Source organism: Sceloporus occidentalis, unplaced genomic scaffold, assembly GCF_023333645.1.
Source record: "Sceloporus occidentalis isolate IW3139 unplaced genomic scaffold, rSceOcc1.0.p SCAF_1, whole genome shotgun sequence".
Taxonomy (NCBI): domain Eukaryota; kingdom Metazoa; phylum Chordata; class Lepidosauria; order Squamata; family Phrynosomatidae; genus Sceloporus; species Sceloporus occidentalis.
The window spans coordinates 57214222-57237191 of NW_028316981.1; the positions used below are offsets into that span (position 1 = coordinate 57214222).

Consider the following 22970-nt stretch of genomic DNA (forward strand, 5'->3'; position numbering starts at 1 on the left):
AGGGGCAGCAAGAGAGAAGGGATGGATCCGGGATGGGGCAGAGAAGATCCTGGGTTGAGAGAGGAGACTTTGGCTGCCAGAGCGGAGAGTGTGAGTAGGGATGTAGGGAGAGAGAAGATCGGTTAAATAAAGAGGGGCCAGCCCATGCAGGGCTTTAAAGGTGAGTAGCAAAAGTTTGTACCTGATGCGGAAAGGAAAAGGGAGCCAGTGAAGGGAAGACAACAGAGGGGAGACATGATCATAACGGCGAGCGGGTGAAATAATGCGTGCAGCTGAATGCTGAACAGAAATTAATGGGTGGAGATGAGAGAGGGGAAGCCCTGCCAAGAGGAGGTTACAGTAGTCTAGTCGTGAGACCACTAGGGCATGGACCAGTGTCTTTGTGGTAGAAGCTGAGAGATATGGACGGATTTTGGCAATATTATAGAGAAAAAATCTGCAGACTTTGGCTGTAGTCTGGATCTGAGGGATAAATGACAAAGAGGAGTCAAAGATGAAACCGAGACTGCGGGCTTCCTGGACCGGCTGGATAGAGATGTTATTGACAGAAATAGAAAAGGAATAGTGAAGGGTGGGCTTAGGAGGGAAAACAAGAAGCTCAGTCTTGGACATATTGAGCTTCAGACGCCGATGGTGCATCCAGTGGGAGACAGCTGTTAAACAGGATGACACTTGCTGCTCTAGCTCTGGCGAAAGATTAGGGGTGGAAAGGTACAGTTGGGTATCATCGGCGTAAAGATGGTAGGAGAAACCAAAAGAACTGATAAGTTTGCCAAGGGAGAGTGTGTATAAAGAGAACAAAAGGGGACCCAAAACAGAGCCCTGAGGAACTCCAACAGATAAGGGGACAGAAGATGAGGTCTGACCACCCGAGACCACTGAAAAAGATCAATCTGACAAGTAAGATGTGAACCAATCAAGAACAAGGCCCGAGAAACCAAGGTCAGAGAGTACGTCTATTAGGAGACAGTGGTCCACGGTGTCGAAGGCCGCAGACAGATCGAGTAGGACAAGGATCGAATAAAGGCCATTCGCCTTGGCCCGCAAAAGATCATTCGAGATCTTAGTAAGGGCCGTCTCTGTGGAGTGCCGTGGGTGAAAACCAGACTGGAAGGGATCCAGAATTGGTTTCAAGAAACTCAAGACAGCGTGAATAGACAACTCGTTCCAACACCTTAGAGAGAAAAGGAAAAAGAGAGATTGGACGATAGCTAGCCAAGGAAGAAGGGTCGAGAGAGGGTTTTTTCAGGATAGGAGAAACTAAGGCATGTTTGAAGACTGAGGGGAAGGAACCCAAAGAAAGAGAGAGATTAAAGAGGAGGGAGGGTAACAAAGAGGGGGCTATAGAGATTAGGAGACGAGAAGGAAGTGGGTCAAGAGAGCAGGTGGTGGGTTTTGATGAGTTCAGCAGCGAAGAGAGTTCTTCCAAAGAAACAGGAGGAAACACAGAGAGTTTATTAGTAGGAGGGGCGAGGAGATTAATGGTGGGAGCCAAATCATGAGGAGTTAACTCAGAACGAATGGTAGTGATCTTTGTAATGGAGTAATTGGCAAAGTCGGAGGGAGAAAATAATGGAGAGACGGAGGGAGGAGAGGGTTTTAACAGTGTGTTGAAACAGGAAAACAAGCGCTGCGGGTGCCTCTCGTTGGCGCAGATCAATGATTTAAAGTAGTCTTGTTTTGCCATTGACAGGGCGCATGAAAAAGATAAAAAGAGATTTATAACTCTTGGAACAGCTAATTGAATATTTTGTTCATAATTCCATATGTACCTGTGCTCACTTGTCCTCCTACATTTAAAACGAAGTGGTTAATCTAAAACCAAGTTCCCAGTCTGCATCCTGGATGCCATATGAACATCCTCTGCAAACTGAGGACATCTTTAAATAACTGGCCATCCTGTTAGCCTTTGTTTTAAACATCTTCCTCCCATCAGGTTTGTTATTTGCATTTATCTGTCACACCTGTATCTCTGTACCTGCTTTTATTTCATAATTCAACAAGGCTGCCTCACAAAATTATAGAATTAGAGCTGGAAGGAATCCACAAGGTCATCAATCCCTGCTGGTCCTGTCATCTTTGGCAGATGATCCTCCAGCTTCTGCTTAAAAATTTCCAACCTTTTTTCATTTCCCTCACCAGAAGCAGATTTTTACTAAGACTTTGTGGATTACTTGTTCTGTATCAAAAATACATGCCCACACCCCCAACACCCTCTATTGCTTATGTTAGCAAATTGTGACCCTCCAGATGTTTTTCGACCACAGTTCCCATCACCGCTGGCAGCATAGCCCATGGCAAGGGATGATGAGTGTGATGCAACAACATCTGGACAACCATTTCATGATGGCAGTTCTGTTGCCTCCTTTTCCTTTGTTGTTGATGTTGTGTGCCTTCAAGTCATTTCCAATTTATGGCAAACCTAAGTCAAAAGCTATCATGGGGTTGTCTTTGCAAATTTCTTCAGAGAGGGCTTGCCATTGTAAGAAAGGTCACCCAGTGGCTTTTCATATCCACGCAGAGATTTGGACCAATATTCAGAGTCATAGGACTTTGTCACATGGGGGGAAATCAGGGGGGGAAGTCGTGATTTAAACGGACAGTATCCCATGAAAATAGAACAACCGTGGTGAAGATTTTCACATGCATTGCAATTAAAGAGGACTTATCCAAGCATTAAACAGGTAATAACCAGCAACAAATCATTCACCACGATCACATGATTTTCACATGATAATGTCCATTTAAACTCTTGATTTTCCCTGTATGATAAAGTCCATAGTCCAGCACCCAAACCACTATACCACACAGGCTCCCTGTCCCTTTAAGATTAATCTTTCTTGTTACTGGTTTGCCTTCAGGTCAGTTCAACATATGGTGACTGTAAGGTGACCCTATCATGGGGTTTTCTTGGCAAGATTTGTCCAGAGGTCTGCCATTGCCTTCCCCTGAGGCTGCAATGGCAAACTGCCTCTGAACAAATCTAGCCAAGAAAACCCCATAATAGGTTCACCTTAGGGTCATCATAAGTCTGAAACAATTTGAAAGCACACAACACACATTAATCTTTAAAACCATGATATTATGGTTCACCACCATTTATGACCTCTAGGTGATGCACTCTCCCTTCCATATCTCTTAATACCAATATTTTGTGCTGTGGTTTTTTTTATGTACAAAATGCAAATGCCTCATTACAAAGAGCAATTTCTCAAATGCAATTTTGGACTCGTATTGGGGCTCTCCACAGGAAACCAGTGCCTCTCATTTATCTGGGACCATTGCTTGTCAGTTTGAAAATAATTACAATAGCAGAGACCTCCATAGGTGCCAGATGTCCCTCTTCCAGAATATCCATGCTCCACTGAACATAGCAGCTGTTGCTTATTTTAGAACATCATCATTGACAGCTCTACAGGCAGATACTACATTTCAATGATACGGAAAGACTCAGACACTTGGAATTACCAAGTCTTTTCTGCAAAGCTTAGAAAAGTTTCTTTCCAACTGTACTTCCAGCTTCAGGATTCTCTAACTGCAAGGGCAGGGGCATTCAGAATGGCTTCTCTTACCTCAGTTTTTTTCATGCCTTGCTGAATAATTCTCCCTGCGGTTGCTTGCTCAAAAAAAGATCATTAGAATCCTTACCTGAAATCCTTTTTGCTAGTTCCAGCAATCAAACCACTATTGGCTTTTTTCAGGTCCTCAGCCAGAGAGAGTTCTACTGCCTCACCAGACAACAAATCTCAGATTCCATAGGATGCAGCCACAGCCATTAAAGTGGCATTATAGTGTTAAAACTAAGTAATGTGAAAGGGCCCTACATTATCTCTATTTGAATGTGTGTACATATAGTATACAGGCTGAGTCTCCCTTATCAAGAATTCCAAAATCCAAAATTTTCCAAATTCTAAAATTTACCCACATGAGTAGCTGAGATAGTGATGGTTCAATGTACATAAACTTTGTTTCATGCACAAAATTGTTTAAAATGTTATGTATAAAATGACCTTGGTGTATGCAAAACATAAATGAATTTTTAGACTTGGGTCTAATCTCCAAGATATCTCATTATGTATATGCAAATATTTCAAAATAAAAGAAAATCTGAAATCCAAAACACTTCTGGTCCCAAGAATTTTGGATAAGGAAGCCTCAAGTTGTAATGTATAAACAACTCTTGGGTAAAGGAAGATAATGTTACCTGTTAGGACTACTTTGTTAGTACAGTATTTAATATAAAGGAAATCAGCTAATATACGTGTTTATTTGTTTGGAATAGAGTAGATATACATATTTCTGCCAACCCAACAGATCAAAAGCATGTAAAAGTGCAAGTAGATAAATAGGTACCAGTTTGGTCAGAAGGGAACACCGTTCCATGCAGCCATGCTCACATGACCACTGGAGTCATCTTTGGACAATGCTGGCTCTTTGGCTTAGTAACAGAGATGAGTACCACCCCCTGACTTTGACAACCTTGTCATAGGGGAAACCTTTACCTTTAGAATACATATACCATCTTAAGTTGCATTAAATAAAATTGTATTTGTTATTCATCATAACCATGCTTACTGTGTGGTCACTCTTCCCAATGTTACAGCAAAGCAAGCCTTTTGATGAAGTAGATCTCTCAAGGATTCTGACGTCAGCAGTAGGGCATTTCCTTTGGAAGAATGTAAATGGGCCTTTGGTTTTGCCATAGCATGGAGTAAGGGAATGCCTAAGTTGGGGGGTTGTGGTAGAGACACCACAGACAACCACTTGTGTAAAGCAGTGTAAGCATATGACATTTCACAAGAGTAAATCATCAAACGGGATTTGAAGACCTACCTGTTTCAAATAGCATTCCCCGATTAAGTCCCTATAGGCCCTCCCGCCGCACAGGCAATGGATTGGCTAACCCGGGGGCTTTTGCTTTTGCTTCTGTTTTGTTTTTTGTTTTTGTTATGATTTCGTTCATAGTATGATGTATGTAATTTTTGGTATGGTTTTAATTGAATGTTGTATATTTTAACTGCTGTAAACCGCCCTGATCTTATGGAAGGGCGGTATACAAATAAAATGTTTAATTATTTATTATTATTATTAAATAACATAATATTTGCTTTAAAGCAAGGGTTCCCTACCTAGGATGCCCGCACCCCCAGGGGAGTGCAAGATGGGATTTCAGGGAGTGCAACAAAGAGTGGATTATGTCCTTGAGTGATGAGTTATTACTAACATTTTCTGAATAAATTAGAAAATTAATTACTCAATTTAGATTTTTATTTTATGCACTGAGTTAAATTTGTTCAACCACAGTATTGAATATGGTTCAATTCGTGCTTCAAAGATAACAAATTTGACTTTTTCACCTTCACTTGTGATATTACTTTTGTAGGGGGTGCAAACATTAGTCAAACATTTCCTAGGAGTGCAGAGCATAGAAAAGGTTGGGAACTACTGGTTTAAAAGAATTTCAGTGATCAACAATGAATTTAACAATGAAGCACTCATCACCCTTCCTGGGAAATAGGAAGGGTGAATCTCTCATAAAACCCAGGTTCTCTGAAGGTTCCAACACAAATCTTGCTTTCCAAAGCAAAGCACTGCTGAAGCCTTCTTGCTCCCAGACAGACAAGTATTTCAAGGTTATTACCAGCAGGGGTGGTAAACTGTACAAACCATGCAAAGCATCCTTGATGTAGTCACACATTGTGAAAGCACAGAATGCAAGCCACAAAAATAACCAAGTGAAAGTTAAGTGACAGGATTAAGGCCCTGCCTTGGAACACAAAAGGTGAAAGAGAGATCAAGGAGACATCCTGCTTAAATGAACTGTAGGAGGCATGTCCTTACCAGCCACATCCTTCTTTCTGCAAAATTTAATCCCCTTTGCTGTTGCTAGTGAATTGGCCAATTTCTCATTAAGCACCTTAAGAGCGCATATTTCAATAATAATTGTTTAGGATTAAATCTATTGTAATTGCTTTAATTATAATACCTCAACCTTTCAAGCAAGAAACTGGTAAGGAGAGTCACAGCCCAAAAGAATATCCACCACGCCATAATGGGGTGTGCGTGTTATGCCATTTGATGTAAAATTTAGCTCAGCATCCCTGCAGTGATTGCTAAGATAATACCATAGCCACGGGAATTTAAAACTCAGGGAGGGGGAGAGTTGCCTGGATCTTTTTATGACCTAGATCCTTTGGTTCTCATGCTTACTGATCTTGATAAATTGAGATATCTCCCTCTCATGCAAGGTTTGGAGCAATTCTTCTGAAAGAATATTTTATGTCACATTTTTTCTTATGACACATGAAAGCTGAAGATCTTTTGTCACAGTACTGTATACCACCATTTAAGAAGAAAGGCTGGCATACAGTGCACAGTATACTTTAATCCCTAATTGTCCAAAACCTTTTGGGGGCATATTCTCACCACCCCCTATCCTGGTTTTGTCTTGATTTTCATAACAAGCCAGAATGCAAACCACAAAAATAACCAAGTGAAAGTTCAACTTCTTTCATCTTAATAGCTAGCAAAGTGAATTTGAAACCATCTGGGCTAAAACAAAAGTTCTATTTGGATTACTCTAGAGGCCCATTGCCAGCCTCTGATGCCATGACCTGTCCACACTACACTGTTATAGCACTATGATTCCACTTTAACTGCTGTGGTTCCATTCTATGGAATTCTGTTTTTTAGCACTGAAGCCTTCAGGCTGAGAATTCTATATGCCCTTCTCTAAAGTGCCAATCCCAGGATTTCTCAAGACAGAACCGTGGCAACTAAAGTGGAAAAATAGTGCCTTGTTTTTGTAGTGTGAATAGGCCTCAGATTAAGGTATCTGTTCCAAATACAAAATTCCCTGCACCTATGTGTGTCTTTACATTCTGTTAGATCTGACTTAATGGCATTGTGGAATCAAGAGAAACCTGTTAATGTATAGAGTGTATGAAAATGTTCAGATGTAACATTTTGGTTATTCACTTTGCAGAAGCCTAGAATTGGCTGCAGCTGGGACTCAAACCAGCAGGTGATGTCCAAGGTCACAGAGTGTGCCAGAGAGCAAGATGTAAATATACTGTGTCATCTTTGCAAGGGGGAAGATATTCCAAGATGCACAGGAAATTGTACAGGAAGGGGTTGAGCTAGATTGCCACATGGCAAATGTGTATATAAGCTCAGATGTCTGTTTGTACATTTTGTGGGGTTTGTAGTTGGTGGATGGTGTTGGTGATTGTTCTCACGTGTGTCTTTTGGCGACAAATAAACAAAGTGCCTCTACGGAGATAAGCCAGGAGTCGGTGTGCCTTTCTTCTAGCAGCTATTTTCCTGGCATGCTCCAGCAGCTAACAGTTGTTTATCTTCAACACAAGGCTTCCAAGTTTACTCTGTGCGCTCACATTTGCATCAACAAAACCCCCCTCAGTGGAAGAGGCAAGCTAATAGGAGGCAGCAAGTGGAGGCACATGCTCATGCCCAGCCACACACAGCCCATGCCTCCAAAACCTGGAACAAAAGCTACTATTTACTCAAGGCTACAATACCATGAATTCCAGGGGGAAAACCAAAGAATTCCAGAAAAAAATCAGCATGTTTCATAGCATGCAAAACATTGACTATATAGATCACAAAAAGCTATGAAACACACTCAGAGATATGGAGGTGCCACTACATTTGACAATCCTGGTGAGAAATCTGTACCAAGGACAAAATGCCACCATTAGAACAGTATTCAGAGAAACCAAGTGGTTCCTGATAGGTAAAGGGGTAAGGCAAGGCTGCATCCTATCACCCTATTTGTTCAGATTACATGCTAAAAACATCGTAGGAAAAGCAGAATTAGAATCAGGAGGAGGAGGAGTAAAGATAGCAGGAAGAAACATCAACAACCTAAGATACGCAGATGACACCATAATATTGGTGGAAAACAGCACAGATTTGAAAAGAGTTGGAATGGGAAGGGCAACTATGAAAGAACTAGAAAAGATTCTGTAGAGTAAAGACATACAATTGAGCACTAAAGTCAGAATCATTCAGGCCAATGTATCCCCAATTACTATGTATGGATGTGAGAGCTGGACAGTGAAGGAAGAAGACAGAAAGAAAAGCAACTAATTCAAGTTGTGCTGTTGGAGAAGAGTACTTAGGATGTAGTGGACAGCTAAAAAGACAAACAAAAGGGTCCTTGCACAGATCAGACCAGAGCTTTCCTCGGAAGCCAAGATGATCAAGTTGAGGCTATCATACTTTGGCCACGTAATGAGAAGGCATGGATCACTAGAAAAAACAATAATGCTAGGAAAGGTAGGGGATGGAAGAAGGCAGGGAGACCACAGACCAGATGGATGGACTCAATCAAAGGGGTTACAGGGATGGGCTTGCAGGACCTGAGCAGTGCAGTGGAGGATGGGGATACTTGGAGATCCCTCATCCACATATCGCCATGAGTTGGAATCGACTCAAGGGCAGCTAACAACAAATAGCATGAAAATAGACAGGTGAAATTGGCAACAAAAATTTACAGTGTGGATGTTCCTTGATCAGGATTTGGTCACTCCATTCCACTATCCCTCCACCACTGGTTTTCCATTACTCTCCCTGACTTCCAAGTAAGTTAGCATACTGGAGTCACTGAGCATACTCAGTCTGCTATGGGACAATGTTGGGATTTTGATATTCACCACCTGAACATGAGATAATAGAAAAAATTACAAGGAAAGATGGAAAGCAAGAGGTAAATCTCTCTCTCTCTTTCTTACAACACACATACACAAACACACACACTAAATATACTCCATACACATATATTATTTCAATTACACTTTATTTGACTCCTTTTGCATACAATACACTGACTTCCAGAAACCAGTCAATAAGAAATAATAAAACTTTACTCTTCACTCTCCTGTGCTGGTTTTGTATGCATTTAAGATACCTGTCTGTTTTTATATGCAACTGTATTAGAAACACTGATCAAGCAATTGTTGGAAGAAACACATCTTTTCCTGCCTTCCTGAAATAAAAGATATGTTTCTGGCAATGATTGCTTGACAGTTTCCCCTCCCCATTTAAGGAAAACATACAGACCAATAATGGTTCTAAAACATGAAGATGCTGTTATGTAGCACATGGGGAAACGTGCTTCAAGACAGTTCTACAATAGCAGTAAATGCAAATTTCTAATAAATAGAATCCTTTCAGATGAGAAGAAATCATTTGTCTGTTTACTCCAATACAGTACTTATAAATTGGACAGAAAAGTAATAAGCACTACTGTGGCCCCATGCATTCAGCTGCTTCCCTCAAAAGCAGAAAGGCCACCAGAAAAGACCAACATTTTAGTGCTCAACAAATCCTGACCCACTGACTTATTATGGCTATACTGAAGTGTCCAAAGGGATACAGCAGTGGTGGGCAAAGTGAGGATATAAGGCTGCAGGTGGGCCCAAAGGCTCTTTTTGTGGCCCTCGATTCCTCCAGACTCCCTGAATTGCTTCTTTCCTAGTCCCCAACAGAGCGAACTGCCTTTCCAGGAAAGCTTCTGGAAAGGCAATTCACCTTTTGAATATATTGCAGGCTCTCCTGGTACTGTTTAAATCAAATAATGGACACTTCTAAAAACCAGACATGAACATTTTACCATTTCTTTTATGTTCTTTCCCAGCCATTTTTGGCAGTTCATAAGGCCTCTGGAGGGCTCTAGAGGCAGAAAAATGGACCCCAGATTCACACCGCAGTTGTCCACTCCTAAATGGACAAATGGCTACAGCCTAAATGCAAAAGGTTGCCTACTGTGTCATTACTCATGTCATTACTGTGGAATATCCTCTCTGCTTCTTGCTTGGATCACAGACCACAAGGGTAAAATGCCCATTATCATTGTAAACTGTTAATGAACTTAGCAATGACGATTGCTGATAAATTTGTTAGCCTTTAAAGCACCATCAGACTCTTGGTGGGGTTTTCAGAAACCTTCTCCTTATATTAAAAACAAACCAAAACAAAAGAAATGAAAGGAGCATTGTAGTATATATGAAAAAGGCCTGGCTTTTGCAATGTTATACAGAAAAGTCACTCATCTAAAGGGCTGCACAACTGGGAAACTACTACGAAGACCCAGAAAAAGAAAGGCAAGCCTATTTTCCAATGCTGTTTACCAACAGACTTCAAAAAGCATTCTGTTGGAACGTTATACCCCATCTGACAAATAATTTACATTGCAAGAGTACAGTAAGCCATCCTTTAGACTAGAGCAACCTAAAGCAACCCAATTGTACTTTATCATTACACATTTCATCACTTATGTATTAGCTCCCATCACACCCCACTCTGCCCCACTCCAGTCAAGACATTTCCATTCACAGAATTCACAGAATTCATTAAGAAACTCAGTTATTTACATCAAATTACTTAGCAGAACACATAATTAAGAAAAGAGCTAAGAAAACAGCCCATTCCAATTCTAACCTGAATTTGATCATTTGTGCATCTATCTACATACAGTATTATTGCTTGGGTCAAGTCCCATCTAGATGGAAAAAATGGCTCTAGAAATGGCTTCCTAATGGCCCCATTTGATTAGTTAACGGGAGATGCATCCCCTTCCAGAGAATTTGCTCCCACTTAAAACAAGGAATTGTCCCATTGACTTCAGTGGAATTCACCCTCTCTGTGTACATGAGCATGGGTATACATACAGGCACCCAACTACAGAGCCTGTGAATTAAGCTTAAATTCTTAAACCAATTACTACTAAATTGTTTGAATACAACAAACCATCACAGAATATTTCACAATTTAAATCAGGCCAAATTATAACCAATCTTTCAGCATGTAATGACTGTTAAGGTAGTACATACAGAACAAACAGAGCTGTTGAGGGATACCCACCGCATATATAATAAATCACCATAAACACTGCAGAGTTGCACACTCAGTGAAACCTTTCTGCCATTAAAAAAATACCTTCCTCCTCCACTGAAATCATAAATTAATGAGCTACATAAACAGCACTTTAGCAAACATCTGGATCATCAGAATCTTTTGTTACAATTGCTTTTCATGCAAAGTCATATATACTAAGAGGCGGGAACAGACCTTAGCTCTCAATCTATGAAGTTTTGCTCCGTACCATATTTCTTATGTATTTTAAATGAATATCATTGACATCGTACATTCCAATTAGCCGGACATTATGCTAGATCACATAAAACAGCTGTAGAAACCTAGAAGTGGCCAGTACATTCTGTGATAGATAATTCTCTGATTTCAGGTCATATTCTAGTTTACATATTATATAAATAATTATATTACATGTATGCTATAAGAAAAGCCCAATTGACAGGCAGGGTGCATCTTTTCCCAGATAATTCAGGAACCTTGCAGGGAATTGTCCCTCTTCTGCCTTTTCCTCAACATATAAGCCCAAGAAACATTACAAAGGCAGACTGGGAGAGGGGCACATTGGTAAGATCAAGTAGGCCTGTGACCCAATTCCTACTTTATCTAGCTAACATCCATGTTATCCAGTCCTATTTGGGTACATAATAAAAAATTAGGGAAAATGTTATCCGAAACAGAGGGATCATGCCTGAAGAAAAAAGCTGAATGACAAGTTTATCCAACAGGGTCTTTAACTGCTCCCAAAATACTTGGATCATAATGCAGACTTTATTGGACTTAATCAACAACACACATCTGAAGCTGGCTCAGTATCCTCTTTGTCACTGCACTGACAGGCCCACAAATTAAATATATTACTCTGATTTCTTCAGGGATTTTGGCACAGTCACCAAATTCTTCACTATAAGATCCCTGAGAATTAATTAAAGTAGCAGTATTTCATCACAACTGAAACATCTAGCTGAAGGGGTCCATTTGACAAAGAAAGTTCAAGCCAGTTTCTTATTGTTCTCCACATTCTGCACTGTAGCTAAAAAGTCAAGGAGAAGTTTCGCTGTTTTCCTGGGCCGTTCCACGACAACAGTGTGTCCGCAGTTTTCCAGAACGTGTACTTGACAGTCAGGAATCGATTTTGCTAGCATGTCTGCTCCTGAAACGTCGAGGACCTAAGGAGACAAAAAGGTTGAAATGAAAGAGAGAAAAAGGCACCACCCGGAACAAAATGGCTTCATCGTATGGCATGAGGAAAGGTCTTAACTGCCTTCTGAAGACCTTTATCAGTGACTCAGTTCCAGAGCTTGGAAAAGTTAATGTTAAGCTAAAATCCTGATGTTAAACAAAACATTTAATTCACTGGCATTATAGCATAAACATTATATAAAATCGATTCAATAGTTTGTTTTCATGATATGTATTTTAGACATGATTGCCTGTATGGGGATTTTTGGTTGTAATCCCGCTTCAATCTGTTGGGAGAAGCGGGAAAATACAAATAAACTTATTATTATTATTATTATTATTATTATTATTATTGTTTAATCTAAGCATATTAACTTTAATATCAAAAATACTTATAAATTAGTAAAAATGATTCATACATTCCCCACAAAAAGCATGCAATGGAAGCTTTCATTTTAAAGTGGAGGAGAATTTTTAAAAATTGCAAATTATGTGTAAAAAAAATAAGCTGTTAGGAAGGCCTACTCTGTCAGAGGGCTAGGCACAAAAAAACCAAAACATTTTTCTCCACCAACATTGCATTATTTCAGAATTGTATGACAGAGCTGACTCAAGCAGTCAAAGACCTATTACAGTCTAACCCACAAAAGGATAAAGTAAACAGCTTGACAGCCTGCTGTGAACAATTTGCATGGCACTTTGCAGAGAAAATCACTCTCTTCTGTTCTCACTTGGACACTGTAGCTGATACAATCCCAGTAGATGTGACAAGCCACTGTTTGTCCAGCAATTCTGCATACTTTTCAGTTTCTACAGCCCAAGATCATGGAAAGAATCCTTGAAAAAGCCAGGCCAAGCATTTTGCCCTTGATCCCTGTCACTCCTGGCTTATAAACTTCACCAATTGGCCTGTGGGTTCTCCTGAGGCTCTGCTTTGCCCTTCATGCTATTTAAAATTTACATGAAACCAGAGTTAAAGGCTGTCTGATTATTTGGGGTTTAGTGCCATCAATATCCTGACAATGTCCAATTCTATTTCTCCTTTTATATAATTCCAAGGAAACTGTTTTGATTCTAAACTACAGTCGCCCCCTCCGTTTTTGTGGGGGAACTGTTTTGGACCTCCCTGTGAAAATGGAAAATCGCCAATATTTAAGCCCCATTGGCTTGAATGGCGGTGCACGCCCACAGACACCTGCACATTTTGTCCCCCTCCATTTGCAGCCTGCAAACTGGCAAGGGACGCAGACTCCAAGTCTGCAAAAATGGAGGGGTGACTGTAGTGTCATGTCAGGGATGCTCTAAATGAGAATGAACAAACTGAACCTTAATTCAGACAAAACAGAGGTAGTCCTAGTCATTTGAAAGGCAAACCAAAGAAATTGAGATTTTAACTTGTTCTGGATGGGTTTACATTCCTGCTGAAGTAAGATTCAGTTTTTTGGTGTACACTTGGATCAATTTGCCCCAGTTTCTATAGTAGCCAGGAGTGCAATTATACAATTAAATTTAAAGGCATAGCAATGTTAGTCTGGAAAATCAGTATGTAAGGGGATCACCTTTGAGATTAACTGAAACAGAGAAGTGGGTAGAGAAGCTTTCATCGACTTGAACCTAGTTCCCCAGATGCAACTGAGAAAGAAGGTTCAGGTCTACAAAAGCTCATGCTACTAAACTCTCTCTTTCAGTTAGTCTCAAAGGTGCTACAGTGGGCACTCTCCTTATGCGGGGATCCCTTCTGGATCCCTATACATAAGGGGAAATCAGCACATTAGAAGTAATGGGGCTCGTGCCCGTAGTGCACATCCTATTACTTCTTCCAGGGTGCATGAGAAGCTTTTCCAGCATGGCTTTTAGCATATGCTGAAAGCCGCGTATAACGCGGGCGCACTGTACAAGGTTCTTCTACATACAATTAAAGTTAGTTCATCAGCACTGTGAACTAAGACATGGAGATGTCTCATCTGGCCACAGTGGCTTATGCCTTTGTTACATCCCACATGGATTACTGCAATGCACTTTATGTGTGGCTGTCTTTTAAAAAGTGTTCAGAAAGCTCAAATAGTCCAAAATGCAAATTGTTGACTGAGGCTGGTTATAGGGACCACACACTTCCCCAATTATAAGACTGGCTACAGCTATGCTTCTGGGCCCAATTCAAAGTACTGGTTATGCCCTATAAAGCAGTATACAACTTGGGTCAGGCTTTCTGAAAGACTAACAACTCTGCAATACAAGTCTGTCTGGGCTTTCAATCTGCATGCATGCATAAAAGACATCTTAAACAGCTCTTTGTGCTCACTAGCACTAATGGAACAAAAATATCTTAGGATGCAGGGCTGAGTTATACCAACTCGAAACATGACTACAGTTGCTGAGTAACTGCTGCTTTCTGGGGTTGGAGGTGGAGGAGAGCCAAAAGACCTCAGCTCTGCACTGATCTCAGAGGTAGGGAAATGGGGATTTTAAGAAAGCCTATTCAGCCTTGTTATGTGCCCCACCTACTGAATATCAGATCCTTAGATCTAACACTATCTTCTGCATGCTCATTAAAACTCAACCTCACTTTTATCCAGCTCTGCCCCTGTATTCTTCCTGTTGCCTAACATGCAGTCATTTGCTTCTACCCATTGCTAATTCCTTCACACTCCCTTAAATTCCTTCGTGCAGTTGCAATTTTTCTCCCAGGCTTTTTCCTCAATCTGGCAGCAAACCCTAGAACAGCATCTCTCCTTCTTGTCGTCATGGCAATCTCTCTCTCTCCCTCTCTTTCTGTTGTGAACTACAGAAGCAATGCTAATGGCTACCTTCATTCAAAAGACCCCAAAAAGAATCCAGATTGAATTTGGACACATCCAAATCCTGTCCTCTTTGTTCCCTTGTGCAGCCCTCCTCCTCAAACATCCTAACAATTTTGCACAGGAACAGATTCACACATGCTGCTTCCTCCATTCAGGCTGCCTTCTTTGTTTTAATGAACTCAGCAGATCTGAATACACAGGAACACAAGCCCAAAGATCTGTCATCTCCAGCAAAATAAATGGGGTGGTGTTTCACATAAGACTTTGGAGTGTACACTGCAATCTGCACAGTGCTCTAAAGCAATTATTTTCTCTGAGCAGTACACTGGGGTAGACAGGGGATCTTTAGTTTTTGTCTGTTGCAGAGCAAACCCAAACTTTGGAAATAGCTGGCCGTAAATAAGGAGTTACTCATAACATTCCTTCCCCCCCCATAACAAAAAGTATAGCTACATTATGCTAACATTGTAACTTAAGAATGGATAACATTACTCCTTTTGTAGTACTCTAGCCTTATGTTACTTGGTAAATTATACTGTAAGTACAGCTGCATCTACAGAATTAATGCAGCTTGACACCACTTTAACTGTCATGGCTCAATGCTATGGAATTCTGGGATTTGTAGTTTGGGGATAAATTTAGCCATCTATCAGAGAGCCCTGGTGCTACAACAAACTACAAATCTCAGGATTCCATCGGATGGAGCCATGACATTTAAAGCCGTGTCAAACTGCATTAATTCTGCAGTGTGGCAGTGGTAGAAATGGGATATCAGATGTTTAAGTGATGGCTCATGTTACCACTTTATGCCCTACAGGTGTTGAGTGGATGAGGCAGCACACAAAGGGAGACTGCCTTGGACCATACATTTGTAGCATTCACATGTATATTTCAAAGCGAATAAAAGAACTTACAAAAACAAAAACAGGAATGCAAAAAGTTGGGTTTTTTTTTTTTTTTACATTATAACTACAGTATAATGAGCAACTAACCAGGAAAGAAGGATGGGCATGTAGAAACTAAAACTGTAACTAATTACTTTGTAGAAGCAAGCCCTAGGGAGTCATTGTGTGAGTGGTTTGACAATTGTTGCAGACATGGATGTAATGTTTACTGAAGGGGATTGGCCACAAGTGCAATGATAAACAGGCACAACCCCAATGTTCCTATGTCAGCAAGGTTTTCCATCCCATGAGTATACAGTAGGATTTTGGTCTAAATTTCCAAATTTGTCGTAGGGAAGACAGTAGCACCTTCTGTGCGCATGCACATTTGAAGAAAAAAAAACATTTGCAGCTAGCAGTTGGGGTTTGGTCTATAAAAGCACACACACCACAGTATGTTTACTAATCTTTAAATTGCCATCAGTGCAGGGCCTCCTTGATTCTTTCTCCACTGGTTGCTCTGTGTACTCAGTTTTCAGTTTCTCCATGTGTGGTAAGGAGGAAAAGAGAGAAGTAAATTAACTAGCATACCTGATCTTGCTTTCCCCAGATGATCTGCGTTGCAGCTTTGATCTTGCTCATGTTTTCATAAAGGGAGTTTCTTGACTTTTCACCTGCAATCTCTAAAAATACTTTCCAGAAGAGAAAAAGAAGAAAAGGGTAGGGAGGAGATCAATCTACCATCAGTTAAAAATGAAATTCTGTAGGAAGTCCACATTTTTAACCTTTTAATCACACATTTCTGATTGGTGAAATGACAAGAACCAAATTCTCTAGTACAAATAGTGGAAGAGAAAAAATGCACAATCAGAAAAATTCACAGGAAGGCCAAGGGGGTGGATTGTTTTGTTTTGTTCTGTGCTTTGGTCTAAAGTACTTCCTACTTTCTACCATCTTGGGCTCAGGGGTACCTGTTCTTTCTAGGGACCTTACCACACGGGGGCTTCTTGAGCGTCAATTCGCATTGGCCAATGCGATTTCACGTCATTTCGCATTGGGCATCCACATTCTCGCTCTCTCAATACGCTTTGCCAATCCAATTTCACGTCATATCGTATCATTCATCCACACCTGGGCGGCCTTCTGGATCGGCCAATGCGCATCGGCCAATGCGTATTGACGCAAAGCAGGCCAGTGCGGATTGGAGAACCACACCAGCCGAATAATGTGTGTTCGCCCATGCGCATCGGCAGCTTTGCACATGCTCTGTGGGGCTCTGAACGGGGCGCAACGTTTGTAACTTCCGGGGGTGAAGAATGAGGTCACTGTTTAGCGCGGAATATCGCGAGAATTGCTGCCTTTAGCCACTTACGAAAGGGGTATGCTCCATCTGTATATGTGTGTGTGTGTGTGTGTGTGTGTATATATATGCACACACATAAATACATACATACATACATACATACATACATACATATATACACACACACACATAGTGGTATAGCCAAAAGTGTGATGCCTTTTCTATGTGTAAACACACATTTGTCTGTATGAGAGTGTGTGTGTATATATATATATATATATATATATATATATACATATATATATATATATATATATATATATAGAGAGAGAGAGAGAGAGAGAGAGAGAGAGAGAGAGATGTACTGTGGAGCAGCCGAAAGTGTAATGCTGCATGTATATGCTTGCACACACATGTTTGTGTGTGTGTGTGTGTGTGTATATATACACACACACACATACATATACATATACACACACACATATATATATATACACACACACACACACACACACACAAACTGTGGAGCAGCTGAAAGTGTAATGCTGCATGTATATGCTTGCACACACATCTTTGTGTTTGTGTGTGTGTGTATATATATATATATATATATACACATGCATATACATATACACACACGCATATATATATATATATATATATATATATATATATATATGCAGGAATTCCCTTTTACAAGGAAAATTCCCTGGATGGCAATTGCCAAGGATCCACTCAATGAAATCATGCGGTCGGCACATTGCCATTCAGGAATACTGGATCACCCACCCACGGCAATGTACCTACCTTTCCCTAGGGTGTGCTTCTTGATGTTACTTTGCCATGCAGGAATTCCCTTTTACAAGGAAATTTCCCTGGATGGCAATTGCCAAGGATCCACTCAGTGAAATCATGCAGTCGGCACATTGCCACTCAGGAATACTGGATCACCCACCCATGGCAATGTACCTACCTTTCCCTAGGGTGTGCTTCTTGATGTTACTTTGCCATGCAGGAATTCCCTTTTACAAGGAAATTTCCCTGGATGGCAATTGCCAAGGATCCACTCAATGAAATCATGCGGTTGGTACATTGCCATTCAGGAATACTGGATCACCCACCCATGGCAATGTACCTACCTTTCCCTTGGGATTGGGATGAGAGTGTATATGTATATGTATATGTATATGTATGTATGTATGTGTCTTTTTAGATTGTAAGCCTGAGGGCAGGGAACCATCCAATTAAAAAGATTGTATGTACAGTGCTGTGTAAATTTACAGCGCTTTATAAATAACGGTTAATAATAATAATAATAATAATAATAATAATAATATATACACACAAACACACACATATATATACAAAAACACACTGTGCCACAGCCAAAAGTGTGATGCCTTATTCATATGTGTACACACACATCTGTCTGCTTGAGTGTTTATATGTATGTGTGTGTGTGTGTGTGTGTGTATACACACACACTGTGGAGCAGCTGAAAGTGTAATGCTGCATGTATATGCTTACACACACATCTTTGTGTGTGTGTGTGTGTACATATACATATACATTCCCCCCTCCCCAGACACAAAAGGTTTCTGCTTTATCTCGTTCAGTGGAAATAACGCTCCCAGCCCCAGCGGCTGTGCTAAAAGGGGAAAGGGCCACCGGAAGGAGAAGGGGGAAATTCCAGCACAGCATCATGGGAGATTTGTAACCGGTGGTCTTCAAGAGAACCAGCGGAGTGGATGTACACACCAGCCAAAGCAGCAGGGGTTCCGCACTGGCCATCAGTGCGGATCCAGCCGATCCCCTAATTTTGCGGACTCGGAAAACGGAGGAGCCAGCTGCCTTCAGTTCGGAACCCAGCCGTGAATACGCATTGGCCAAAGCGTATTCACGTTATATCGCATTGGTCAATGCGTATTCAGAGCTCACAGGTGTGGAACTCCAATGCTATATAACACCAATACACATTGGCCAATGCGAACTAACGCTCAAAAAGCCCCCGTGTGGTAAGGTCCTAGGACAAACCTAGATGAGTAGTTTCCCACAAGTACTTGCAAGTCACATTCTTCCTCTCTCCCAAATTCCATTCAGGCAGACTTATTTCTGTTAAGATATCACCATATCAGGGCAAGTGAAAAATAAACAGATAAATTTGCCTAAAATTTAACAGAAGAAATACAAAAGCTTGATGGAGAGGCTGCAACTTTGACAATAGCCTATACCAATTTCATCTCTAGTTTTGTCCTACAAATGAGCATGACTTCATCTTCTACCATAAAGATTTTTGCTAATTAATACATAATAATCTGACAATCACTGATTGTCAGTGGCAAGAACAAACTTCTTGGAGTTCTAGCTTACAGGCCTTTAGTGTTTCATTGCAGGACCAAATTCTGGTGCCAAATCACAGCAGTTAAGACTAGAACTTGGAAAGGTTTTGGACGACAACTTTACCAGAATCCCCTAACCATATAGCTGGGAGCGTCCAAGTTAGCTGGAAGTTTCTGGAAGTTGTGATAGAAAAAAGTAACTTTTCCACACTCCATTATTATCAAATAGAATGATCAAACAGAATCTGAACACCCAGTGCTTGTGAATTATATTCAGAGTTCAGAAAAGTTACCTTACCAGATCAGAACTCCCACAATCCCCCAGCCAACTGGCAGCTATAGTTTTTAAAGTCATAAATATCCTTATTTATGAAATGCCACTGGGGAGCAACAACATTGCACAGCAATCACATTCACTCTCAAAGGTACATGACTGGTCACTGTGGGGAAGAAAATGATACGTCTGATAGCTACGACAATAAGACATTGGTCTTATATACATAGCAGTATCCTGCTTTTACTCTTATGGAAGTATATGCAATTCCTAGTGATCTCAGACTTCAAAAACACTGTCATATAGATCCTAGAAACAAATGGCAACGGGAGCGGGGAGGACATAAACACTTTGTAGACATGGGCTTAGAGAACCAAATATCTGAACCCCCCCCCCCCCCCACTATGCCCAAGTTAGAACCATCTGGAAACATCCTCAGATCAAGGCCAGAAGGCAATGGCATAATGCACTTACATTTTCGGTAAAAGTCATTGTGTGGGATGCGAACATCAACAAGGCCCTGCAGGATCTACAAATGCATAACAGTGTTTCAGAAGAAGAACAGAACAGACACACCACCCCCATCTGCTGCCATTCTTACTCTCTGGAGACGAGGCCAAAAGGTGATGCCTTCTGGACATGCGACGAAACCCAAGCTGACAACCAAGACTCTTGAAAAGTTAAGTGTGTCAGTTTGTATGTTATGTAAACTCAGTTTAAGGGGTGAATCTCTTTAGAGATGGATGCAAAAAGTTTTGTGTCAGGGAACCTTTAGAAAATAAAGTTTTCCAGCATGGCAGGGGGTTGGACTGGATGGCCCTTGTGGTCTCTTCCAACTCTATGAATGTATGGTTCTTTTATGTACCTACAGAATAAAAGCCACCACAAAATGATGCCTGATATCCTGTTGGTGGATTACAAAAGTGTCATACCTACACCAACATAATTCACTTTTTTGTATTGTTGTAAAGGTTGAAATTCTATTCTGACCAACTCTCTCCATCAAAAAATCCCTCGCCTTGTAATCAGCGCATTCTCCCTTCTCAACACAGCCATTTCCATGTTGCTTGAGAAGAGGGAAATAAATGGGAATATTCCCATTATTTTCCTATAGCTAAATATGCTGCAAGAATTTCATCTGCAGGGGGGACCTCTCAAAGATGCCAGCCACAGATGCTGGCAAATCGTCAGAAAGAAACTCTGCTAGAACATGGCCACATAGACCGAAAAACCCACAAAAAACTATAAATATCTCTCTCTCGATGCAGGATCTCAGCTGATGTTTAAATTAAAAGGGGCTGTATAATCCCATCTGGAAGCATCATCAGCCTTGCTCAGGCTCTTGCTTAAACACAGGAGGGTTGTAAATGGGATAGGAGAGCCTCCACACGCAAACACTGTCCCACCCTTATGTCCTACCTACTTTCCTTCTCTTCAAATATACATACACCTTTCCCATTTCATCTATCCTGAATGCTGTTCACCAACTATCTGGATATTTGTTCATCTAGGATAGAGATTGTTTTACCATATGCAAAAAATTTTTTAAAGAGGAAGCAATTAAAATAAATGTAATGACAACGTAACGTCATTAATGTGATAATACTCCAAAAAGCTGTAGTACAAATAAGTAACTCTTCCAGTTCTGGTATTTCTGAGATACTTGGGACTTCCAATCAATTTGGGGAAATTTACAAAGTAAAAATAGCAACCAGGGAGAAGTCATATGTGTACTGTGTTAAAGGGATGCAACTTCACTTGTTACATATATTGTAACAAGATATTGTTATTGTAACAAGGTATTGGTGAGTAAAAGCTCACCAATATCTGCCACATGCAAACCATTGTAATGCATTAATTCAATATTTCCTGAGAGAGTTTCTGTCTCATAAGACATTTCCTGAAGAATCCCTGGAATTCAATAAGATCCCCAGTTCAATGACCCCCTGCCATTCATGCATCTTACCTGCTGGGGCACTTTAAAACGAACATATGAACAGAGCTTCAGCATGTCTGCCATTTCCTCAGGAGTGGATGGAATTAAAGGAATTCTGTCAATGCACTCTGAGGCCTTCAGTTCCTGCAGCTGTTTAACGAATTTGCTTTCTGTGGCATGTGGCAGACCTGCAGTAAAAGGAGATCCAAAAGAAGATGCATATTAAAATCATTTTTAAGGAAGGAAAGAAGGAAGGAAGGAAGGAAGGAAGGAAGGAAGGAAGGAAGGAAAAGAGATTGGGGGTGGGTAGGAGAAATACCAATTCCTCCAATCCTGCTAGAGAAAAAAGATCAGTGTGAAACTATAAACTGAATGAAATGCACAGCTATAATTCAAAGTAATAACAGCAGGTCTAATTATATTTCCTGTTAATGTTTAGGACAGTGGTTCTCAGTCTTTGCTCATCCTTTCAATTCCAGCACCAGAAGCACCAGCCAGAATGAGCAAAATGAGTTTGAGAGGTAAAAGTCAAAACCTGCAAAGACTAGTAGTGTACTAGTCCAGGATCTAGTCTAGTGGGATATAATCCTAGCATGATGTAGGATGTGGTCTACTACTAAACTAGTAATAGACTACATGACTCTGTGCCCTAGTGCTGTGCATTTCCCACCCACGACTGGATGCTACTGATGGGAGGGGGGTGTTGAATGCTGCCTTTATTTATTTGTTGTTATTGTGTGCCTTCAAGTCATTTCCGACTTACAGCAACCCTAGGGCAAATCCATCACGAGGATTTCTTGACAAGTTTCTTCAGAGGGGGTTTGCCATTGCCATTCTCTGAAGCTGAAAGGTTTATGACTTGCCCATGGTCACCCAGTGGGTTTACATGGCTGAGCAGGGATTCGAACCCTGTTCTCCAGAGACATAGTCCCACACTCAAACTGCTACACTGCAATGTCTCTCTTTATTTATTTATTTGTTAGTTAGTTAAGTTTAATCCTATCTTTTCTCCAATGAGCTGAAGGCAGTATAAATGGCTCTCCTTCTCTACTCTTTATGCTCACAACACTTTTCTATGGTAGCTTAGGCTGAGACAAAGTGATTGGCCCATACTTTCCCAGCAAGTTTCATGCCTAAGTAGGAACTTGAAACTGGCTCTCCCAAATACTAGTTCAATAGCTTAACCATGGTAAGCTGTCCTGCCAAACAGTACAGTCAACCCTTAGTATCTGCATGGGGTCTGTTCTGGACCCACCCCTCACAGATAACCAAATCTGGCACATGCATGCAGCCACACTGCCATTAGGGACAGCCCCAATTGTCCCGTGCACATTGCCATGCCACCATTGGGGACAACA

General features: G+C 40.9%; 1 protein-coding gene across 5 annotated transcripts in view; it reads right to left on the reverse strand.

Moving 5' to 3' along the window:
• Positions 1-11645: 11645 nt before the first annotated feature.
• The window catches only part of LOC149321442 (monoacylglycerol lipase ABHD6-like), a 47842-nt gene continuing 36517 nt past the window's right edge, over positions 11646-22970 (reverse strand). For all 5 annotated transcript variants that reach the window (XM_089521739.1, XM_089521749.1, XM_089521758.1 and 2 more), the window contains 4 exons: positions 21643-21800; positions 20151-20205; positions 16352-16452; positions 11646-12062 (listed from right to left, as the gene is read on the reverse strand). In XM_089521739.1, coding sequence (XP_089377865.1) covers positions 11886-12062; positions 16352-16452; positions 20151-20205; positions 21643-21800 — 491 coding nt within the window. In that variant the 3' untranslated portion in view covers positions 11646-11885. The remainder of the gene's footprint in view (positions 12063-16351; positions 16453-20150; positions 20206-21642; positions 21801-22970) is intronic.